General features: G+C 56.5%; 2 protein-coding genes across 2 annotated transcripts; both read left to right on the top strand.

The window, feature by feature from the left end:
* Positions 1 to 99: 99 nt before the first annotated feature.
* On the top strand, positions 100 to 5,724 carry KVR01_004288 (uncharacterized protein). Its single transcript, XM_044792817.1, has 4 exons — positions 100 to 2,825; positions 2,885 to 3,147; positions 3,201 to 4,435; positions 4,495 to 5,724. The coding sequence occupies exons 1-4, from the start codon at positions 1,125 to 1,127 to the stop codon at positions 4,686 to 4,688; spliced, it is 3,393 nt and encodes a 1,130-aa protein (XP_044646452.1). The 5' UTR covers positions 100 to 1,124; the 3' UTR covers positions 4,689 to 5,724.
* A 7,067-nt stretch (positions 5,725 to 12,791) lies between these two features.
* Positions 12,792 to 18,864, top strand: KVR01_004155 (3',5'-cyclic-nucleotide phosphodiesterase PDE2). Its single transcript, XM_044788510.1, has 5 exons — positions 12,792 to 12,879; positions 13,075 to 15,236; positions 15,303 to 16,154; positions 16,282 to 16,871; positions 16,928 to 18,864. The coding sequence occupies exons 2-5, from the start codon at positions 15,071 to 15,073 to the stop codon at positions 17,795 to 17,797; spliced, it is 2,478 nt and encodes an 825-aa protein (XP_044646319.1). The 5' UTR covers positions 12,792 to 12,879; positions 13,075 to 15,070; the 3' UTR covers positions 17,798 to 18,864.
* The last annotated feature ends 1,845 nt before the right edge of the window (positions 18,865 to 20,709 follow it).

Below are 20,709 nucleotides of genomic sequence, written 5' to 3' on the forward strand. Positions count from 1 at the left end.
ATCCAACAGTGCCACAGCAGCAGAGCAGGCACAGACAGGTACCCGTTGCACACAGTAATTTCGCCCCCAGAGCGAGGTACCCGACAGCACCTGCCACCTGCCACCTGCCACTGACCCCGGGCCTGTGGCTGTGACTGCGACGGCGAATGCGACGGCGACTGCGACTGCGCCCGGCCCAAGGCCTTCTTCCTCCTCTCAACCGACTCTTGGGGAGCGCTGACCGCCTTTGGACTTTGTTCTGACCTCATCCCTCCCCGTGTATGATTTGAAGGAGCTGCAGGGACAAGCAGCAGTAGATACCATACTGCTATGAATGCACACCCCCGATCCCATCAACGCCCTGGAATCCAACGCCATTTGCACTACGGATACGGACCGGGTCCAGAGACCAGCAAGGCCAGTCGCAGGTAAGCAGAGCCCCTTGTGCGCCGTACGTGCTTGAGTACGGAGTACCGAGTACAGCACGGTGGCCCAGTGCAGGCATGATGCAGTGCACTGCAGTGCCGTGCAATGCCGTGCAAGTGACGGACCAAACCCCAGGCAACTTCCAAGGGAGGGAGTCAGTCGGTCGGTCGGTCGGTCAGTCAGTCTTCTGTGCTGCTCGCCAACTTTCCGCCCGCGTCACCTCCTGTCAGCCTTCACTGTATTACCTACGCCCGCGCCCGCACTGTCACTGCCGTGCCCCCTCCGAGACACCTTCTTTTCCCTTCATGAGCGCATGCCTGCTTCACCAGTTCGCCTCTCTGCAGCCAAGCACTTTACTGGGCAGCGGTAGCAGCAGCAGCAGACCTCAAACTGTCTCTGCCCTTCCCCTTCTGCCGCCGAGTCCTCTTTTTTTTTTTGTTCTTCTTTTTTTTTAACAAAAAAACAAACAAACAACAAATCTTGTTGTTTTGCCCTGTTGGGGACTCTGGCGTTTTACTAAGCGCTCCACCAGACCCGTCGATAGACTATCTTTGTTATCCAAAGATTCTGCCGCCTCACATCCATCAACGGAACGTGGATCACAGACTTGCCTGCCCACCCAGCGACAGCCTTCGTCCCACGGCCTCCCGTAATCCTTCGCCCCGGAGCTGCACAGGCAGCTCCCTTTCACAACGTCTTCCACCATCAAGAAACGGAAGATGTCCCGTCCAGAGGATCTCCCCCGATCGGCATCCCCCTTGAAGCGCAGAGCCCCCAGCCTGCCCCCCGACGAAAGCCCTGCCGCGAACGCCGACGCGACCGAAGATGTTGACATGATACCCCTTCCCGCCACCAGCGACGACGTTTCCATGGCCGACGGCGAACCTGCTAGCGACATAGACCAAGGCGCACAAGAGGGGCACCCTGACAATCCCGTGGGCGCGGCGCAAGACTCGCCGGGGCGCTCGAGTGGTGTGGACGTGGATCGTGCAAGCCTTGAGGAGACGCAAGCTGGGTCTGAGCGCGATGAGGAGGACGTGCATGCCGCCGGCGCTGCCCTCGTCGACGACACGCAAGGCCAAGACCAAGACCCCGGAGCAGACGGTGGGAACGTCTCTGCCGGCCGCAAAGCCCAGGGCCAGAAGGCACTCAGCTCTAACTCTGAAGATGCCGCTGACTCTGACGCCAAGACTGTGGACACCGTTGCCACCAGCGCTTCCGCCGAACCTCTAAATCAGTCACCCTCCCCCGCAGACGGGTCTCTGGAACCCGCGATCAGTAAAAAGGTCAAAGGGAATCGCAGCGGCCGCAACAGCCCTGCCCCACTCAGCCTGGGCACGCGGGGCCGACAGGGAGACCGTGTGATGGGGCAGACTGGGCTGAACAATCTGGGGAACACGTGCTACATGAATTCGGCGCTCCAGTGCATCCGGAGTGTCGAGGAACTTACCAAGTACTTCCTGGCGAACGAGCACGATGAGGAGATGAACTTCGACAATCCCTTGGGTCACAATGGTGCTATTGCTCGCGCCTATGGGTTCCTCCTCAAGCAGATCTACAAGAACCCTCCACCCTCAAATGTCGCGCCAAGGTCGTTCAAGGAAGTCGTTGGCCGCTGTGCGCCTCAGTTCTCCGGTTGGGGACAACAAGATACTCAGGAGTTCCTGGGATTCCTGCTCGATGGGCTTCAGGAAGACCTCAACCGGATCAAGAAGAAGCCCTACATCCCCAAACCAGATTCTACGGACGAAATGGTCAACGACCAAGAAGCGATTCGTGGGCTCGCCGCCCAGGTCTGGGATATCCACAAGCAACGGGACGACTCCATCATCAGCGACCTTTTCACGGGTCTGTACAAGTCGACTCTCGTATGTCCCGAATGTGCCAAGGTCAGCATCACGTTTGACCCATTCACCAACCTGACGCTGCCACTGCCCATACAAAACGTCTGGAGCCGGAAAGTGAAGTTCTTTCCTCTGAATGATGTACCTGTGTTCCTTAATGTTGAAATCGACAAGACCGCTAGCATCAAGGCATTGAAGGACTTTATTGCGGTTCGTGTCGGGGTTCCCTCTGAGCGCATGATCGGGGCAGAAGAGTACAAGGACAAGTTTTTCAAGGTGTACGAAGACGATTCGCAAGCATCGCAGGAGATCACGAGGGACGATATTCCTGCCTTCTACGAGCTTGAGAGTCAGCCGACCAACACCAAACCCAAGACAAAGAAGAAGACGAAGAGCTATTACTCATCCTACGACAAAGAGGAGATTCCCCACTGGGACGATCCGTCGGCCGCGAGGATGGTGGTCCCAGTGCTGCACAGGCTCAACCCTCGGTCCAACAAGGAGTCAAGAATCCAATCTGCCAAGAACTCGGAGAACATCTCACCCCCACATTTCATCGTGCTGGAACCAGAAGAGGTAATGTGATCATTGCGCTTATATTTTTTAGTTTGAGGTGAAGGCTAATGTTCGGACAGGCTCAAGATGAGGACATCATCCGCCGCAAAATCCTGGAGAAGGTTGCTACGTTTACGACATGGCCTGCTCTGTCTGGACAGCATCAAATTGACACGACAGGGCACACTGATTCTGATTCAACCCTGGTTACTACCTCAGACGTAGACTCATCTGTCGATGCCACAGTTACTGCACAGTCGGTGGAGGGTGAGGACGACTTGGTGGATGTCTCGATGCAAGACACCATTCAAGGTGACGCCACGTCTCAACAAGGCGCAGAGAAGTATGTTGCTGCATTAGTCACACAGCTTTGCTCAGGCGCTGACGAGGACTCAGATCTCACGGACTCCTCAGAAAATTCAATTCCAGACGTCCAGACTGGATCAAGCGTGAAGTGTTTCTCGATGGACAGCTTCAGAATCTTTTCGACATGAGTTATTTCTCTGAAGATACACTAGTCCCCACCGGATGGAACGCTGTTGGGTCGAATGGAGACCGACTATTTCCCAGACTCGATGCCAGGAAGCCCCGCCCTAACTCGCCCTCACCGAGTGACGAGGAAATGCCCAGTCCTTCCGGATCCGGGACTGCGTCCGAGGACAGCGGAACCGAGGAGAGCGGGAGCGGTGATGTCCCCGAGACCGGAGCACAGACCCGGATGGCCGACGAACCAAGTGAGGAGGAAAGCGATTCCAGCCTTCCGGATCTTCAGGCATGTTATAAACCGACTTGGACCTTCCCATCCGCTGCAACAGTGCCTAATGACGTGCAGGACATCAACAACAAGACCCCGAATCTGCCCCTCAGACCACAGGACTCGAAGCTTAGAGGAGGGAAGCCCGGATCCAAGAAGAAAGTCAAAGGCCACAAGACTTACTCCAAAAAGGGCATGAAGCGTTGGAAGCAGCAGCAGCAGCAACAGCAGGCTGCCCGTCAGGCCTACAAGCGTAACAGCTTCCAAGACGAGGATCCCGAATGGGGCTCGAAAGTGGACGGTGGTCCTTTAGTCCGCCTCGGCGAGGGCATCTTGGTTGACTGGGATCCTGCCGCATGGGACGTCGCGTTTGGTGGCCAAGAGGCAGGCGGCGATGCTAGGTCAACGGCCACAGGCAGCCCGACGTTTTTAGACCTGGATGTCCTCAAGGACCCGCAACTCGAGGCTAAGAGTCGAGCCCGGAGGACCCGGGCGAACAGGGGCATTAGCCTGGACGACTGCCTGAAGGAGTTCGAGAAGGACGAGATTCTGTCAGAGGATGACAAATGGTATTGTCCCAGATGTAAAGAACATCGACGCGCGGCCAAGAAGTTCGACCTCTGGAAGACGCCGGACATTCTCATTGTCCATCTCAAACGTTTCAGCAGCAGCGGGACCCGTCGCGACAAGATCGATGTGGTGGTCGACTTCCCAATCGAAGGTCTTGACATCACCCAGAGAGTGCTGGAGAGGGAAGACGGCAAGCAGGAGATATATGATCTCATCGCCATTGATGACCACATGGGCGGCCTGGGAGGCGGCCACTACACAGCTTTCGCCAAGAACTTCGTGAACAAGGAGTGGTATAAATTTGACGGTATGTTGGCGCTGTTTCAATGACCAGAAGCTGTGACCATACTGACGCGAATTCATCAGACTCGTTCGCCACTCCTGTGAAGAACCCTGAGAGCATGATCACATCCCACGCATATTTACTGTTCTATCGCCGACGCAGCGACCGTGTGCTTGGTGGCCCCAAGTTTGACGAGATCTTGCGCCGTTTTGACACGCCCGAGGAAGAGGACGACGACGATGCCGCCGTCAACAGCCAGGGCTCAGAGTCCCGCTAGTCCCCCGGGAGCCAGTGTTACAGCTTGACAGTGAGACTGTTAAAAGAATCTGGGCGACTTGTTTCCCGGCTCCAGGGCATGCGGTTGTCGTCTAGACCACCCTCTGCAGCTGTGTAGGAGATGAGCCCCACGCGCCAGTCTGGGAGACGGTGGCCGAGGGCCTGTCTGCCTCTGTCTGGCGAGGATCCAATGGTCAAAGAAACGTATTACGAAAAGCCATCTTTCAAACAAAATGTTCCCGGTCTGCACTAGCATATTGCGCGCACAGGAACCAAGCCTGTTGCTTCATGCGCAGACTGACAGACGTTACTCCCTAGACAAAGCGGAGCATGTGGACATCGGTAGACTAGAGGAATTAGCATTCCATAGAGCATAAGATTTACTGTAAAAATGACCCTCTGAACGGATGGTTCAGTGGGAATTGTTCATATGTCCCATGTGCACGCGAGGCTGATCAATCTGCAGCAATTTTACCGCGTGGGGCATTGATGGCGTTGCCACTATCACGACCTCCCACTTCCCAATCATCAGGGCTGCCAGTCTCATGCGGTCGGTTTGAAAAAGCTCTCTCCTCCTCTCCTTCTCACTCGCCAGTCTGGTTGCACCCGGCGCGCGTTGCCTGGTTCTGGTCCCTTGAGGCTCCGCACGGAGGCGCGTCTGTGCCATCCGTAATGAGGCGAACATCCTTCTGTGCGGAGGGGTAGTCCAGACCACATCCCCTCCATATTGGCTTGCATATTTTCCCAGTGGCTACTTACTGCCTTGCTCCCTCCGCAGGGACAATGATGGCGCGGCATGCAATCATTGCGCTCAACCCCCTCCTACAAATTATGCTTCCGGGTCGGAGGGACGGGGCGGGAGGATAATGCTTTCCCGGCTTGAATCTGGACCCCAACAAAAGGTAGATAGATACACCATGTAGATAGACGATAAGCTGGTAGCTCGCTGTTATGTATCAACCCCCTTCTGCCCATTCCCATCCCGCCCAACCCAACCACCCCCCCTCCGGGGGGAGGGAGCAAAAACTTCAAGTCTCCACACAACCCGGCAGTAATGATGGACAAGGGCAGCCCGCCCTGCCGTCCGAGTAAGATGCTGCTGCTACTCATGCTTACGCGCCGTGAATCGTGACTGTTCACTTCGTCGGATGGGGGCCGGAAAACTGCTGGATATGTTGTTGGTATGGGACCGATCCGACGGGGCACGACACGCGTTCCTCAATGCTGCTGCACAGACGGGAAGCTGACAGGCGGAAGGTGTGTGTACGCACGCATGGGCGATTGGACTCATGGGGGCGAGTAGGTTGGTTCCATGTTGGTGAGGGCGAGTGGGCGGGACGTTATGGGTCGGTGATCTTCCCGGGCGTCCGTGTCTGCCGTCGTCCCATTTTCTTTTCAGATCGCACGTTGGCCCTCTTTATCTTTTCAACAGCCTAATTTTGGCTTTTTGACTTTTTGCTGCGGATTCTGGGTTCATCTACGGCTTTTTCCCTTCTTTCTACCTTGGTCAGAATCATTGTCTTGGTCAATGCTGTTGAATATCGCTTCAAATTGCCGCTTTGGGGGGGCCCGATGTTCACACCGGCCACGAAATGTGTCTGGTAAGCCACCTATACATTATCCACCGTATAGTATCCCATAGGACCTATAGGAGAATCTGATATGGGATGATTATCCACAGGATAACCTCCTGCGGGACAACCTCTGATAGGTAGCTAGGTACATAGAAGGAAAGTCAGCCACATAAGGCTCCACAATTACAGGTCCCGATATTTTGACCATGTGGCAGTGTTGCAGCAATAACGTACATGGCATGCTAGTTTGAGAATCGCTCCTACGTACGTGCCTCGTTGTTGAAAGGTGCCGAGGGACGGATGATGGAATGACAGAAACGCGGTCGAGCGTGAACATGACTGGGTGCCGTTGTCCTGTGCGTGTCAACAAAAGCCAAGGAAATGTCGAAAAGATTCGATCTACAGCGACATGGCGATTAGCTCTCCAATACCTTGCGTACGCATTTGGTGTTGCCAATGCTTCGGGGCAGGTGTTTGGATCGCGAGTCTCGGACGCACTGATCTGCAAGCGGCTCTGGGAGGGCGGCCATCTTGTCGGTTGGGCAAAAAATAAAACCGTTCATCAGATCAAAGGTTACGACAGGATGGGTATCGACCTGCATAACGGGTCTTGGTGGCTGATTTGTTATTTACATTATGGGCTGGGGAGGTTATCTCAGATTGATGATCCCTTGCGTCTTGCCGTTCCTACATCAACTCACCATATCTGCTGTTTCTCTTGGGGATGAGGGTAGCACTGAGTGCTCTGTCAGTTGTCTTGTAGCGCAGTGAACAGACGCGGCCCCGCAGAAGGACCTGTACGTGCGGTTCATGTTGCAGGAGACCATCGGACGGAATAGCAGTTGGCAGCGGCCGAAGGTCTTGCCTCCCATAGGTTCGGCCGGAGGTGTGCAATGATTCCCACTGCATCGCGGCCAGCCCGTCCTGGGTGTAGAATGCCCCGGAGCGAGTCAGAGGGTAACGAGACACATCAGCGGTGGTATCGGTGGCCTCGGCCGTCGGTTGCGACGTGACGGTCCGGACAGATTGGCACTCGAGGTGCAGAATCGACAAGGCTTCACGCACAAGGTTCTCGACCTGCGCCTTGCAGCGCCTGGGGCCCCCGGGGAGGAGGGCCTGCCCACGCATGTGCTGTGCCCTCCCGAAACTTCAGCAATGCCTACTGGACGGCTGCGGCGTCCCGGACTTTGACCATGGGCACGCTCGGTGGTTCCCTCGCTGCGTCGGGTAACGTTTGTTGGGCGGCCTTTGCATTTCCCCTATAGCGCGACGGCCTTGTAGGACGGTGGTTCCCTTCCGGGGGGATCGGCCAGGGCTCCCGAGGCCGCCATGCATGATCGTCGGCAAAGCACCGACGGGGCTGAAGATCGTGCTAGTGCTGTCAGTGTCTCAGTGAGCGAGGCCGCAAGCATCAGCTGGGAGGGCGGGAGGGAGAGGGGGCACCAAGAGGGCTCTCGCCCTTGAGGCTTGTGCGCTGGCGGGCGGGAATAAGGAGGCCAGGGCTGGCGGTAAGCCTGTGACGGGCCCGACCGGCTGACGGGACGGCATTGATGGAAGATGTAGATCCCAGTCCAGGATGCGACCGCCCTGGGATCGTGGAAACTTCCATGGTGTAGCAGGTGGTTGCGGGTTGGGGGTTGGGGGTTGGGGGTTGGGGGTTGTGGGTTATGGCAGCGGCGGCGGGACAAGATGACGTCGGCCGGGGTATGACGGCAGACGAGAGAGTGAGCCACTGAGCCCAGCCAGCCAGCCCATGCGGCCCTCGAGATTTTGGGTTTCTGCTCGGGCTGGCTGGCCTGGGGCCCTGACTCTGTGCGTGCAGCCATGGACAAACCTTCCCTCATGAACGCATGCCTAAACAGGCACTCCTCGCAACCGGATTGGAGTGCTTGCTTTGGGGCTAGTCCCAGGAGAGGGCTGGACAGGGCTGCCGCTCGACCTGAGCTGCCTGGGCTGCCTGGGCTGCCTGGCAGGTACGAACCTGGGCCCAAGTGTCCGTGCTCTGTCGTCCCTGTCGTCATAGTCATCATCGCGTCGCAATGCAGCCTGCCCCTGGGCAAACGAGCTCGGCTCTGGCAGAAGGGAGTTGGGGAGAAACCTGGAGCCACGAGCACGGCCAGTCAGTCAGGCCAGTGAGGCCAGTGAGGCCAGTCAGGCAGGCTGCCTTGGAGGGCTGACGCTTGCTGTGGCGCATTGCGAATCGAGATCTGGGTCTATCTCTCTCTGTCTCGGCAGGATGTACCGTGCACTAGGTTGCATACCAGAGGGTTTGTGACGTAAATAACAAGTGGCCGAGAACAGGTCGAGAATACATAGTAGACTATGTGAAACTGAAATAATTATAAAAAAAAAAAAAAAGAGGGGGGGTATGCACCGACGTGGGTTGCGCGTTAGAATTGTGCGCGCGCTTGCGTCCAGAAGACACCAAAACACAAGCGTGCTCGGCTCGGGTCGGGCGGTAGCTCGCTTCCTCGCTGGCTCGCCGTACGTGTACACCTCGGTAGCTGCAGCACACACAAAGGACGGGCTGGTCCGGACTGTCACTGCTGCACAGAGCTGGTCAATCCATTGGCCGCTTGGCACGACAGTGAGACATGGCGGGCCCTCGAGAGACAAAGGCACCAGAGATATCAGAGGCTGGTCTCAGGCTCAGCACCAGCGCTAGCACGAGCACCAGCACCAGCACCAGCACCAGTTCAACAGGGCCGTTGCAGAGGGCTGAGAGGACCGTGACTGGGTGGATATCCCCGGGGTGCCGAGGTCCTGATGGCTTCATTGGGAAGGTCGCTGGGCCAGAGGCGTGCGTCTGGGAAAAGGGGGATCACAACCTAAGGCCAAAGCGGAAAAGGCCCAGCCAGGCCTGTGGACAGATTGCTGGCTGGCAGTCCAAAGGAACGAACGACAGGAAGCAGGCCTTTGGAATCGCGAATCGTAAATCGTGAATCGCAAATGCCGGCATTGGCAGCGTCGGAGATGGGTGGGAAGTATCGCTTATTGGGCCAAGGTCCCACGGACTAGCAAGCCCGGACCCGACGTGGACATTGATGTGTATTATATCGCGGCTACACTAGTCAACGACCACACCACGAGTGGCACAGGCACACCCCCGGATTGCTGAGGTACGCCGTGGTGGAGGAGGAGGAGGAGGAGGAGGAGAGCTGAGATCAGGGCCACCTGCAAAGGGCCTCGAGTGACAGACAGCCTGACAGGTCAACCTGCGATCAACGCCTCAGGCTTGAATCGAGCCCACTCCTTGTTAGGCACAGTACGGAGTACTGCAATAAAAGTCGTCGGGGGCACGGCTGGCCGTCGTATCGCGGCTCGTCCCCCCTTCGCCCCTCGCCCCTCCCCCGGCCTGCCAGGCTTGGGCCAGCTCGGGCGACCGGCGTGCTGCCCTGTCGTGTCCAGTTCCCGTCCCGCGTCTTAGTTTCCGTGCGGGCGGCGGGTGCGACTGGCAGATTGACGGGAGATAAGCTTGTTTTGGGCCGTGAGGGCGAGGGTCGATGAGGGCGGATCTTGGAAGCGGCGCGGACGAGGGCCAGAGGCAGGGCAGCAGGGCAGCAGGGCAGGGAGACTGGGAGTCACAGCAGAGAACGCGGCGCGCGTTGCTGTTTCTGGTTCCAAGGTCGGCGCCCGCACCGCGCCAGTGGGCGGATGGGTGGGGCCATTCCAGATCGACACGCTGATCGCATCAAAACCAGCCAGCCAGCCAGCCAGCCCAGGCAAGCCAGGCTGCGAGGCTGCACGGCATTCATCGACGACAAAGGGCTGGCGATGGGCTGATGCTGCAGATCTGCTCATTCTGACCTGTCTGCCTGCGGTGGCCTGCGTTGGTCGCACACACGCACGCACTGACTGATGTGGTAGGCCATCGTGTTGAGCGCGTACGTACTACAGAGGCATGTATGTACCTAAAGGTAGTATGTATGGTCCGCCACACTACGGGCGCACCGTTTCGGGGCTGGCTGGAGGTTACGCGTACAGCTGGTTACTGCCTTCCAAGGTTGGTAGGCACATCTGTATGTTAACCACATGGGCAGGAAGGTGGCAGGTCGACTAGCAGTGGGTGAGTGGGCTGAGGCTGGCAGGAAGAGTACCGAGTACCGAGTACCGGCAAAGTAGCGTGTGCGGACGGGTTCGAGACGTACTGTGGTACACGCCAAAGGGCGTCGCCTTGTGGCGGTGGGTGGAAGCCCTCTAGAATGCTTCGGCGGCTTCGACGGCTTCGACGGCTTCGACGGCTTCGACGGCTTCGACGGCTTCGACGGCTTCGACGGCTTCGATGGCCTCCAGCGAGCCTTGGGGCTGACGTTCTCGAAGGCCGGTGGAAGCCAGCCAGCCCAGCCAACGCACCGGAGTGGCCCCTTTCGCGTTATTTCCAGCCGCAGATCACTGGTGGGGCCCGGCACAAGCTCCACTGAGCCCACGCAGAATGGTTGCAGCCCTCTTCCAAGGTTTCCAAGGGACCCACGCAGCCGACCCCTTCCCCTCCGCCCATTTGCTGCTTCATTTGCGCCCATCCATTTCGCCCAGCCGCGCGACACACCCAAGACACGCTCCCACGCACCGAACCCTGCCCAGCCTGGCACCTGGCCCTGCAACCCTACCAAGCCTGCAGCCTGCAGCCTGCGACCCCTGCGACCCTTGCGACCCCTGCAACCCCTGCGACCCTTGCGACCCTTGCGACCCTTCGACCCTTCCAACCCTTCCAACCCTTCCAACCCTTCCAACCCTTCGATCCTCGCCCACCCACCTGCCCAGCCAGCCCACCACCACCACCACCTCCTCCTCCTCCCAACACCACCACGCTGATGCGCAGTACGGAGTACAGTACTACTGTGCCACCCACTGACCCACTGACCCATCCACCCATCCACCTCTGCTGCTACTCCTGCAGACACTCCTCATGACGATCACGACGACGCCTCAGGTGTGTGGGTGGGTGTGTGTGTGTGTGTGTATGCCTGTCAAGTCTGTCTGTCAAGCCTGTGTGCCCGTGTGCTCGAGTGCCCGTGTGCCCGTGTGTGGGCGTCAAAGAGGTGTATGATGCTCCGGCAGCCCAGCTAGCCTGACCCCGTCCGACGCCCCGGCGCCCGCCCTGACGTCTGGCGTCGCCTCCCAGAAGGCCACCATGTCTGCCAGGCTGCCAGGACAAAGAGGACAAAGAGGACAACCCCTCAGACCCGACGTCAGCAGCGAGCCCATCTGCCGTTTTTGCCTCTATCATGTGCGCCGTGACCCCTCACGCCTTTGTCTGGCTGTGGAACCACTCCCCGGGGCAGCACCACACGGCCCTACACAATATCTAGTGTAGCGCGGCATGTACGATGTAAATCTGGTAACCATGTACAACACACAATGGGGTCATGCTTAGTTGGTGGGTAGCTGGCTAGCTGCGCATGGCGGGCAGACTCGAGCCGGGGGGGGGGCGGGCAAAAAGAGAGAGGCTGGGAGGCAGATACTGGCAAGACGGGTCGGCATCTGCTACATACCACTGTACATCAGATATTGTGGAAATATCCGTATTCCAATGGCGTTGCATGCAGAGGTGTGATGAATGAACGGACGGACGGACAGCGCGCTTGCAATCTACAGCAGGTACGTGTGTGGTTCTTGGTAAAACTGGCAGACTGGCAGAGTCTGTCTGGCTGTCTGGCCGCACCAAGGAAGACCATTCAGGGCGTGTCCTGGCATATGCTTTGCCCCCTTTCCTCTTGCAAAAGTTCAACCGGCATTCGAGCCTTTTGACTTTGGCACTAAACAGGGAACATGTAGAAGGCATCTCCGCTGCGGTTCGTGTGCGCCGAAGGGATGATGTCTGCCTGCCTGCATGCGCAACTTGTTGATAGAATTCCCCTGCCTTTCCGAATGGTGAGATGACGGCATAATTTTTTTTTTGTCTTTTGTTTTTTTGTTTTTGTTCTGGCCTTGCTCTGCGCTGGCTTGCTTGCTTTTGAATTTTCGAGGGCTCGATGACGAGGATGAGGATGGCGGCGAGGCCGGGCCCAAGGGCGCCCGGCCATTACAAACTTGAAACATAAAACGGGGGCCAGGAAGCCCCATCTGCCGCGCCTTATCTCAGCTTGCGTGTGGCTAATCCACTCAGCACTGTCCTGCGAACAACAACAACAACAACACATGTGCAGCGACGCATGAGGCAGTGTGCCAGCCAGGTGGTGCCTGGGGAGGGTATCCACACTGTCCATTCACAGACTCACAGTACATTGCAGTACCTGCCGCGTGCTGCTGGGCCCCAGGTGGCTTGACCAGGGGCTGTCAACGTACCCAGAGGCTAGGGATTATCAATCGCATACCAACCAGACAGCCAAAGCGCCAGGGCGCCAGGGCGCCAGAGCGCCAGAGCTCCAGAGCGCCAGAGCGCCAGACTGACCGGTTTGGGCTTACGGGGTACTCGGTGTCCAGGCCAGGCCCAGGGCTGCCTCTCGGGTACAAGACTATCAGACTGCCTAGGTATCTATCAATCAGCATGCATTCCTCTCTTTGGCTGGACAAACCACCACCCGTCACCCAGACTACAACGCATATCTTGGGCCACGCCCGGGCGCCCCGTCGAGGTCTTTTCCGTACCGTCTACAACTTGAATGTACTGTACCCCCCGTATGTGTGCGGTCGTGTGGCGCCAGTCTCCGTCAACGCACAAAGAGAAGGTGTGCGTGCGACGTAGCCCAGGCGAGAAGGACATTCCTAGAGTTCCTTTGTCCTCGCCTTCTCTCCCTTCCCCTCTCCCTCCCTCTCGCTCTCTCGCACAGAGGCTGAGCCGGGCAAGACAGTAGTGGTAGCTGATGGCTCCAGTCTGTGTCGACAGTACCGAGTACCAGCTGGCAGGTAGACAGCTAGCAGCAGACATATGACCGGGGCGAGCAAGCCCACAGCACGCGATCCACGGCCGAGCTCTCGGCTGTCGACCTCGGCCGTGCTAGGGCGGTACTGTGGTACAAGACCGACCTGCAGAGCCCACGCCAAAACATCAAGGCATCCCGGCATCTTCTTCATCTGTGATGGACCCCTGTTCCCGTACGTCTCTCCCGAGGCCTTTTTTTTCCCTCTCTCGCCCTCTTCACCTTTGCTCCTCGAATTGACGAGCAAAGAAGCAAAAGGGCCCAGGCCATGCCCTTGCCCCATGCCCTTGCCCCATGCCCTTGCCCTTGCCCATGCCCTTGTCCCCTCTCCACCCCCAAGCTCGCCGCCCTCCTGCCCATCATCCCGTGGCACCTGCCGTTGCCTGTCCTCTCGACTCGCCTGCACCACCCGCACCAGCCCAGCAGTTGTACTCCGTACCACAGTACTGTACAACTAATAACTGCTGCTGCAGAGCAGTATCCCATCTGGGCTGTCTGGCTGCGCACTTGCACGCACTTGCACTCGCACTTGCACTCGCACTTGCACTCGCACTGGCATTTGGTATTTGGCACTGGCGCTGGGCTTCTTTCTCATTCGGACTCGCTCGACGCTGCGCCAGCAGTAGCAGCAGTAGCAGCAGCGGCAGCAGACTTGCTTTGCGACCTTCCTATTCCTCCCCAATTAACCTAGACCTGCCCTGTCCCGTCCTGTTCCTGCCCCCGACCCCGACTTGACCTCGACCTACCTGCCTGCCTGGGCTCTCTTGCTTGGCTTCGAATGGCTCAACCCGATGTGCCCTCCTGGCCTTGACAGTCTGGAATCCAATCCATAGACCAGCCTACCCATACCATCCGTCAAACCACCCCCCCCATCCATCCATCCATCCATCATCCATCCCATCCATCCCACTCTATTCCCCCATTCCCGAACACCATCTCTCCTTCACTTGCGCCCTCTTGTCGCAATTCAGTTCTGTCCCTCACTTTTGTGGTACCGCACCACCCGCACCTCACCAATTGTCTGCCTCGGCCTCGGCCTCGACCTCGACCTCGACCTGGATCTTGACCTCGACAATTGACCCTGACTCTGGCCCGTATCGTAAAATCAACCATCCCGACCCAGCGCCGGGACAACCGCTTGCTAGTCCCCAGCAGCGCAGCGCGGCACCCACTGGGCACACGACACACCTGCACCCTCCCTCTCGCTCTCTAACTCTCCCAAATTCCCATCTCTGACGTGCTCGCCCGCCATCCTGAATTGATACTGCATTGTGTCCTGGTCCTTGGTTGGAGCCTCGGGACACTCACGGCGCGCGACATAGGGAACGAACCAGGGACGGACTATTCGCCCAATCCATTCCCCTAATCTGCCTACCAAGTCGCAATTCTCCTGAATCCACTCTATATCCGGTCCGAACCCACACGGCGTACGGCGACCTTCCTTGACCATTACTCGACCGTCCGTCCGCCTCAATTCGCCACGGTGCTCACACTCTCATTCGCATTCTATGTCACCAGCACCAGTGACCTCTCACTCCGCCGATATTTGCGACAGCCCCTGCCGCCCTTCCCCCACCTGGTCTCCCCCGGCTGCCTCGACCTGGTCTTTCAATGCCTCGTTGAGCCTCACACTGCCATACTCACACCTCGCCAATCTAACCTTGGCAGCGCATCCCCCCCGCGACTTATAGCACTCCTGAGCCCGCCCACCGCCCACTTGCGAACGCCCATTCGGACCAGCGATCACAAAAATTTGGTGCCTGGGCCGACAATCGCCCGCGGCGTTGGGAGACCACCGCCCAAGTTGGATTGTCGGTTGTTGGGAATTCCAGCCCCAGAAGCCGTCCCGGGCTATTCGCACCACGCCCAAGCTGCCTGGCCCAGCTTAATTTGTCCCCGGCAAAGGCGCACCAGTCGCGAGACTGGCCGCGGTCTTTGGAATCAACGCCATGGACAGGATCGGCGCCAACATCATTTACGTCGATCGCAGGGCGGTTGAGGGTCACACTGCCGACTTTGGCGTCGATGATAGCGTCGCAAGTAATGGCGCCCCCGCTGCGGAGACAGGACACTTGGAACAGAGTATCAGAGCGCTGAAAGATGCATTTGGTGGTGGTATGTATTGGGCATCCCTGACTCCAAGCCCTCGTCCTTTACTTTTTTTTGTTAACTCGCGCGCAGTCCAAGTTTGCTCGAGTAGCGCGTCCTGTCTCTCTGCCCTGACGGCTCTCCACCACACCTCCACGATCGACCAAATACCCACGATATTACTGATAGACACCCCTTACGAAGAGAACGTGACAGATCGAACTTCCCGGTCCAGATCCCCCTCGCCTCATTCGCGGCCAGTGCAAGGAAGCGAGCCCGAGGCGCAGATATCCGATGTCGAGCTTTACGGGTTGCGGTTATTGCAGAGGGTCGTCGCGGAGGCAGACATGTTGAAGCTGTTGAAACTCGTGGTGCCGATACCCGTCATTTCTCCGCCTGCGATGCCTGAGGCTGGTCCTGCAACTGCGCCGGGCTTGGCGGAGACTGGCGCCATTGGCGAAACCATTGTGTCGAATTACTCCAAATCCAGGCCGGAATTGGTCCGCAGGTGTCTCGAGTACGGAGCAGTCGATGTTATGACCAGCCCTCTTCAGAGGCAGAACATTGAGAGTATCGAGGTTCACGCGTACAAGGCTCGTCAAGCCGCAGCAAGGGAACGAGAGGCAGTCCTGCAGGTCCGAAAGAACAGAAAACGTTCATGGGTTGGCGTCGACACCGGGGGGAAGCCGTTCGCCTATCTTCGTGAAGCGATGGTGTCGGGTCTCATGAAGGGAATCTGCAGGTTTGACGACGAGGATGAAACTACTCTTGGAACGTTTAGGATATCAGTCCCAGCAGAAAGACAGGCGAGAATCGCTCAAGCAGTCGGCCAGTGGCACTTTTGCGCCCACGACTTCTCCGATGACGAGCTTGTTGTGGCCGCCTCACTCATGTTCAGTCACGCCCTCTCCATGCCAGAATTGGAACAATGGAGAATCCCGCCAGGTAGGTTGCGGAACTGGCTTACAGCCCCCAGGTCTCGTTGTCGACGCAGGAGAGGAGACAAGGCAAAAAGAAAAGAAAGGAAAAGACTAGCTGTGCTAATGTGCTGACCTCTCTTTCCCCCCCACAGACCAACTCACTCAATTCGTCATCGCCTGCCGAGCTGCCTACAATAGCTTTGTGCCGTACCACAATTTCCGTCACGTCGTTGACGTTCTACAAGCCACTTTTAGCTTCCTTCTCCACACGAACATAATCATGCCTTACATCTACTGCGACGCCTCGGACGATGCGCCGAAATCCCCCGTGGAAGCTCTCATGACGCCGTTCGAGGCTCTAACGTTACTCATCACGGCCATCGGACATGATGTGGGACATCCGGGCGTGAACAACGGCTTCCTCGTTACACTGAATGCCCCCCTCGCACAGCTTTACAACGATCGCTCGGTCTTGGAGTCTTTTCATTGCGCCGCATTCTCACAAATTCTAAGGAGGCATTGGCCCTCCGCCTTCGAAGACAGGAAAATGCGGGGCCTCATGATCAGCTCCATCTTGGCAACTGACATGGGCCTGCACTTTGACTACATGAAGAGGCTGGCAGACTTGAAAGAAAAGCTGGCAGCCAACGACTCCACCGAAGGATGGAACAGCCGCATGGTCGAGGAGCAGAAAGGCCTCGCGTGTGCTCTGCTGATCAAATGCGCGGATATTTGCAATGTGGTGAGCATTTGGTGTACCAGAAACGTCTTAAACTCCTCTAACCGTCTTCGATGTAGGCGCGCAGTCATGAGACGGCATTGCAATGGATGGATATTCTGGCCGACGAATTTGCTCGACAACGGTCTATGGAGAAGGAACTCGAGATCCAGACTTCGCTGATGGCGCCCCCTCTGACAGAACGAGCTTCTCAGTTCAGATCTCAGCTCAACTTTATGAACATGTTCGCCATACCTCTCTTCCAAGGAGTGGCCGATGTGCTGCCAAACATGAGATACTGCGTCGCCGAGCTCACGACCAACTCGGAGCTCTTCCAACAAAAAATCGCAGACGCACTCGCAAAAACGCACCCAGACCGCCGGACTAGCCGCCAGGACCCGCCTCAACACATCAGCAGCACGAAACCAAACTCTGCGTCTGTTCCGGCCGTCGAGCAGATCGCCAGGTCGGCAAGCACTCCGGAACTGAGAGGCGGCTATCAGGCGATAAATGGCATGGGGCCGCATTTCGAACCTGTGAAGGAGCTCGCTATCGGCGATGAAGGACCTATCGGGCCGGAACGGCAACGCTGTAGCGAGACAACGACCGAGGGCAGTAGTTTTGCCCAAGTCAATGGCGACTATGCCAGCAGCGCAACGACCGGCAAGATGCCCCTCTCGCCCAGCACGAAAGGAACGAGCGTTGTTAGCCAGGAATCCATCGAGCGGCCCAAAAGTAACCCGATTCCAATGATTTCAGCACCAGACTCTGCAAAAAGCATGACCGAGCCAAAAATGGATGGTCAGCCAATTTTCGAAGTGGAGACAGCAAGCACTCTCAAGTCAACCGACGACAGATCGGTCAAGAAGAGGCCAAGTCGCTTCCGCATGAACGCTTTCCAGTTCTTTAGGAGACACAAATCGCCTGGTCCTGCTGCAGAAACACCCTGAACATATCACGGCCTGCGAATTGTTTTCTCCCATACTAATCGGCCGAATCTTTTCTCAACACGTTTTCCAGATGGATGACGAAGAGGAATTATCGGCCGTTTCCTAAGGTGGTTGGCGATCTCACGAGCGAACAATGATGCGACTGGCCCTTGCATAAGCAGCAAGTACCAGAGCAGGATGTCCGTGCTCGGTGATCGACCTGTTCGCCCACGTGCGAGTAATGCGACAATGGAGCGCAAGACTGGTTGGAGACCGGAGGGCATAATGAAGACGCCCTCCATTTTGGACCACTATGAGATAACATAAATCGTCTCATCAACACTCCATCATCCAGCCACCCAAGTCATTCACATACTAGAAGATCAAGGACATGCGAGCCGTCACTCCAGTGTCCAACCGCGCTTCACGGCACGCAGACCACGTGACGCATTTTTGAGTCGCGCACTCCGCACTGGGTCCCGACTCGGTCAGGCCGATATCAATCGGCCTGACCGGGCCAAGAACCATCGGCAGGCGCTGTTTTTTGTTCATACTTTGTTTTTTTTTGGTTGGTTTTTTTTTTTTTTTTTGGTTATGATGGCAGCGCATCGCCTGCCATCGCCTATTTTAATTCTTCTCCTACCTATTTGACTCCACATTCCGGGCGAAACGGTACCTGGCTAGGAGAAGCCCTCTGGCATGGCACAAGAGACGTCCCGCGGGAATCGCTGGAGCCACCTTGCCGTGCAGCGAATTAGATCACGTCGCCTCCACTTGGATGTGTCATGACAGACATGGCCCGCGAGCCAAAGTGGGAGGAATGCTAGCATAGACGTGGTCGAAGAGAAGGTTCAAGTTATAAAGAGCAGGGAGGAGACGTGAATGAAGGGTTGGTGTGTTGGTGAACCCGCGTCAAGACCTAGTGTCTTATGTATAAATGTATGACAAAAGATATCCCATTAAGCAGTTTTGCTTCCGTTAAATCTCGATTCGCGTCGTCGGTGTTGGACTGTGACAATAGAGACTGTGATGAGGGCCGATGTCAGCTAGGTGCGACCTTGTTGCAGCGTCTCCTACCTAGGTAGGCCACAAGCTTGAGTGAAGTCAAATCGAGGTCTTCTGAGGACGGGGATTCGCAGCTTACGCGTCACCGCGAATACCTTCCGCTTGCTCGCTTACAGTGTTGTTACGAAAAGAACAGCTAAAGGACGAAATTTAGTCCATATTTATCCTAGGAAGATCATTTCGGGCGAGCTTGAGCTACCTTCGAACTCTTCGGCGCAGGCCTGAGTCTCGAATGCCCCCCGACAAGGTCGCATGCGGCTTCATCGAGGCTGTGGTGGTCGCTTGCGCAACTTTTCAGGCACGCCCCAAGTTCCTTTCAGTTGAGCTCCCGTCCTCCCACCTTTGTCTTCCCGTCTAGCAGAAATGGTCCCAGATCTGCCTCCAGCTAATCATGATCCTGGGCATCTCCTTCCAGAGATCACCTCTCTGCAGCCTACTCCTGCTCTCCTCCTCTCTATCACATTTCACTATTCCATCTCCATCCGTTCTTTGATCTGGGCAGTCACAATGCGGGAAGCAAATCAAAAGATTTCAGGTTACCTCTGGATTGTCTTCACGGTTTAATTGCCGCCACGTTGGCGAACCCCCGCATGTTTCTCGCCGGATTCCGCCACTCCTCCTCTGCCTGGTGTTTGCCCGTGAAAAGGGCCCCAGCTCATTTCAATACATCTATACAGATCGATTGTCTACACAACTTCCCCCATTGGCCTCCCTGTTGGCGAAGCAGGACTTCAAGGACAGCCTCGGTTACATATGTAGGTTGGGTCGACTTGTGCCCTTGACATGCTTTGGAAAATGACTTAAGTATCTGGCCTTGACTTTGAAACTGTCCGGATGTCTTTCCTGTGTTATCAGCTTGACTGCCCTCTCAAGAGTATTGCGGTGGAACTAGCCACGGCCACCTACTCTTATCGCTCCATTATCTTTCAAAACAGTAGGCATGTTTGCACAGAAGAGGCTTTACTTTCCAGTATCACGACGTGAAGTCCAGTCATCACGCAAGGGCTAGATCGCGTGCTTATGTTTAGCTTTTAAAGGGTAGTGGGATAGCAATTAAGATGAGGGTTCCAAGCTTGGTGTGGTATTGGAAAAGTCCTCTGTTAGTAGATCAAGAAAAAAAGGACTCCTAAATTACACATTTATATTTCTTGAATCAAAGGATGGCACACGCAAGGTGTTCGAGCTACTTGTCTAGACAAGGCGTCTGTGAGCATGGCGTTCAGATGGTCTGACTAAATGATAGGTCAACGCTGATAGGGCGTCGAGCTCTGTGACATGCGGATCCTTAATCACAAATACTTGGCAGTTGTTAGCGGAGACGGCGACGTTAGTCACCAGTGCAACAGACGAGACTGAAATTGACACTGTCCCACCTGAATGCAGAATAATAAGCACCCGCACTTATTATCTGACACCTTGTTCCAGGCCGGCCGAAACCTGCTGCCTGAGATAATGAGACTTGGCTCCAGAAGATCAAGTTCAACCTGCGACCAGCAGTCGGCAACATATGAAGACAGACGTCTCTAAGCGCCAGATGAAATTGATTGAAACCCCTCGTGAACAGCTAAACGGCACGGTAAGTCCCGTATCATCCCACGCGATGTAAACTTCTATAGACAGAGACGAAGCAGGCGTTTGAACCTGTTCCAGAAGTTTTACTTTGCCCGTGACACTTAGGAGTGTTATTGTGAGACCTCCTTGCCTGGAGGACCAAGTAGTATCAACTAACTAAGTACGCGACATGAATCAACACACAAACCTTGGTTTGGTTTGTGCTGCTGCATAGTTATTCATGAAGATCGAGGCCACCTTGGGAATACAAATACCCGGATCGGTGGCCCATATTGTAGAGCGCGTTAACATATCAA

The sequence above is a fragment of the Diaporthe batatas genome (assembly GCF_019321695.1).
Source record: "Diaporthe batatas strain CRI 302-4 chromosome Unknown Contig00004, whole genome shotgun sequence".
In the NCBI taxonomy this organism is placed as follows: Eukaryota; Fungi; Ascomycota; class Sordariomycetes; order Diaporthales; family Diaporthaceae; genus Diaporthe; species Diaporthe batatas.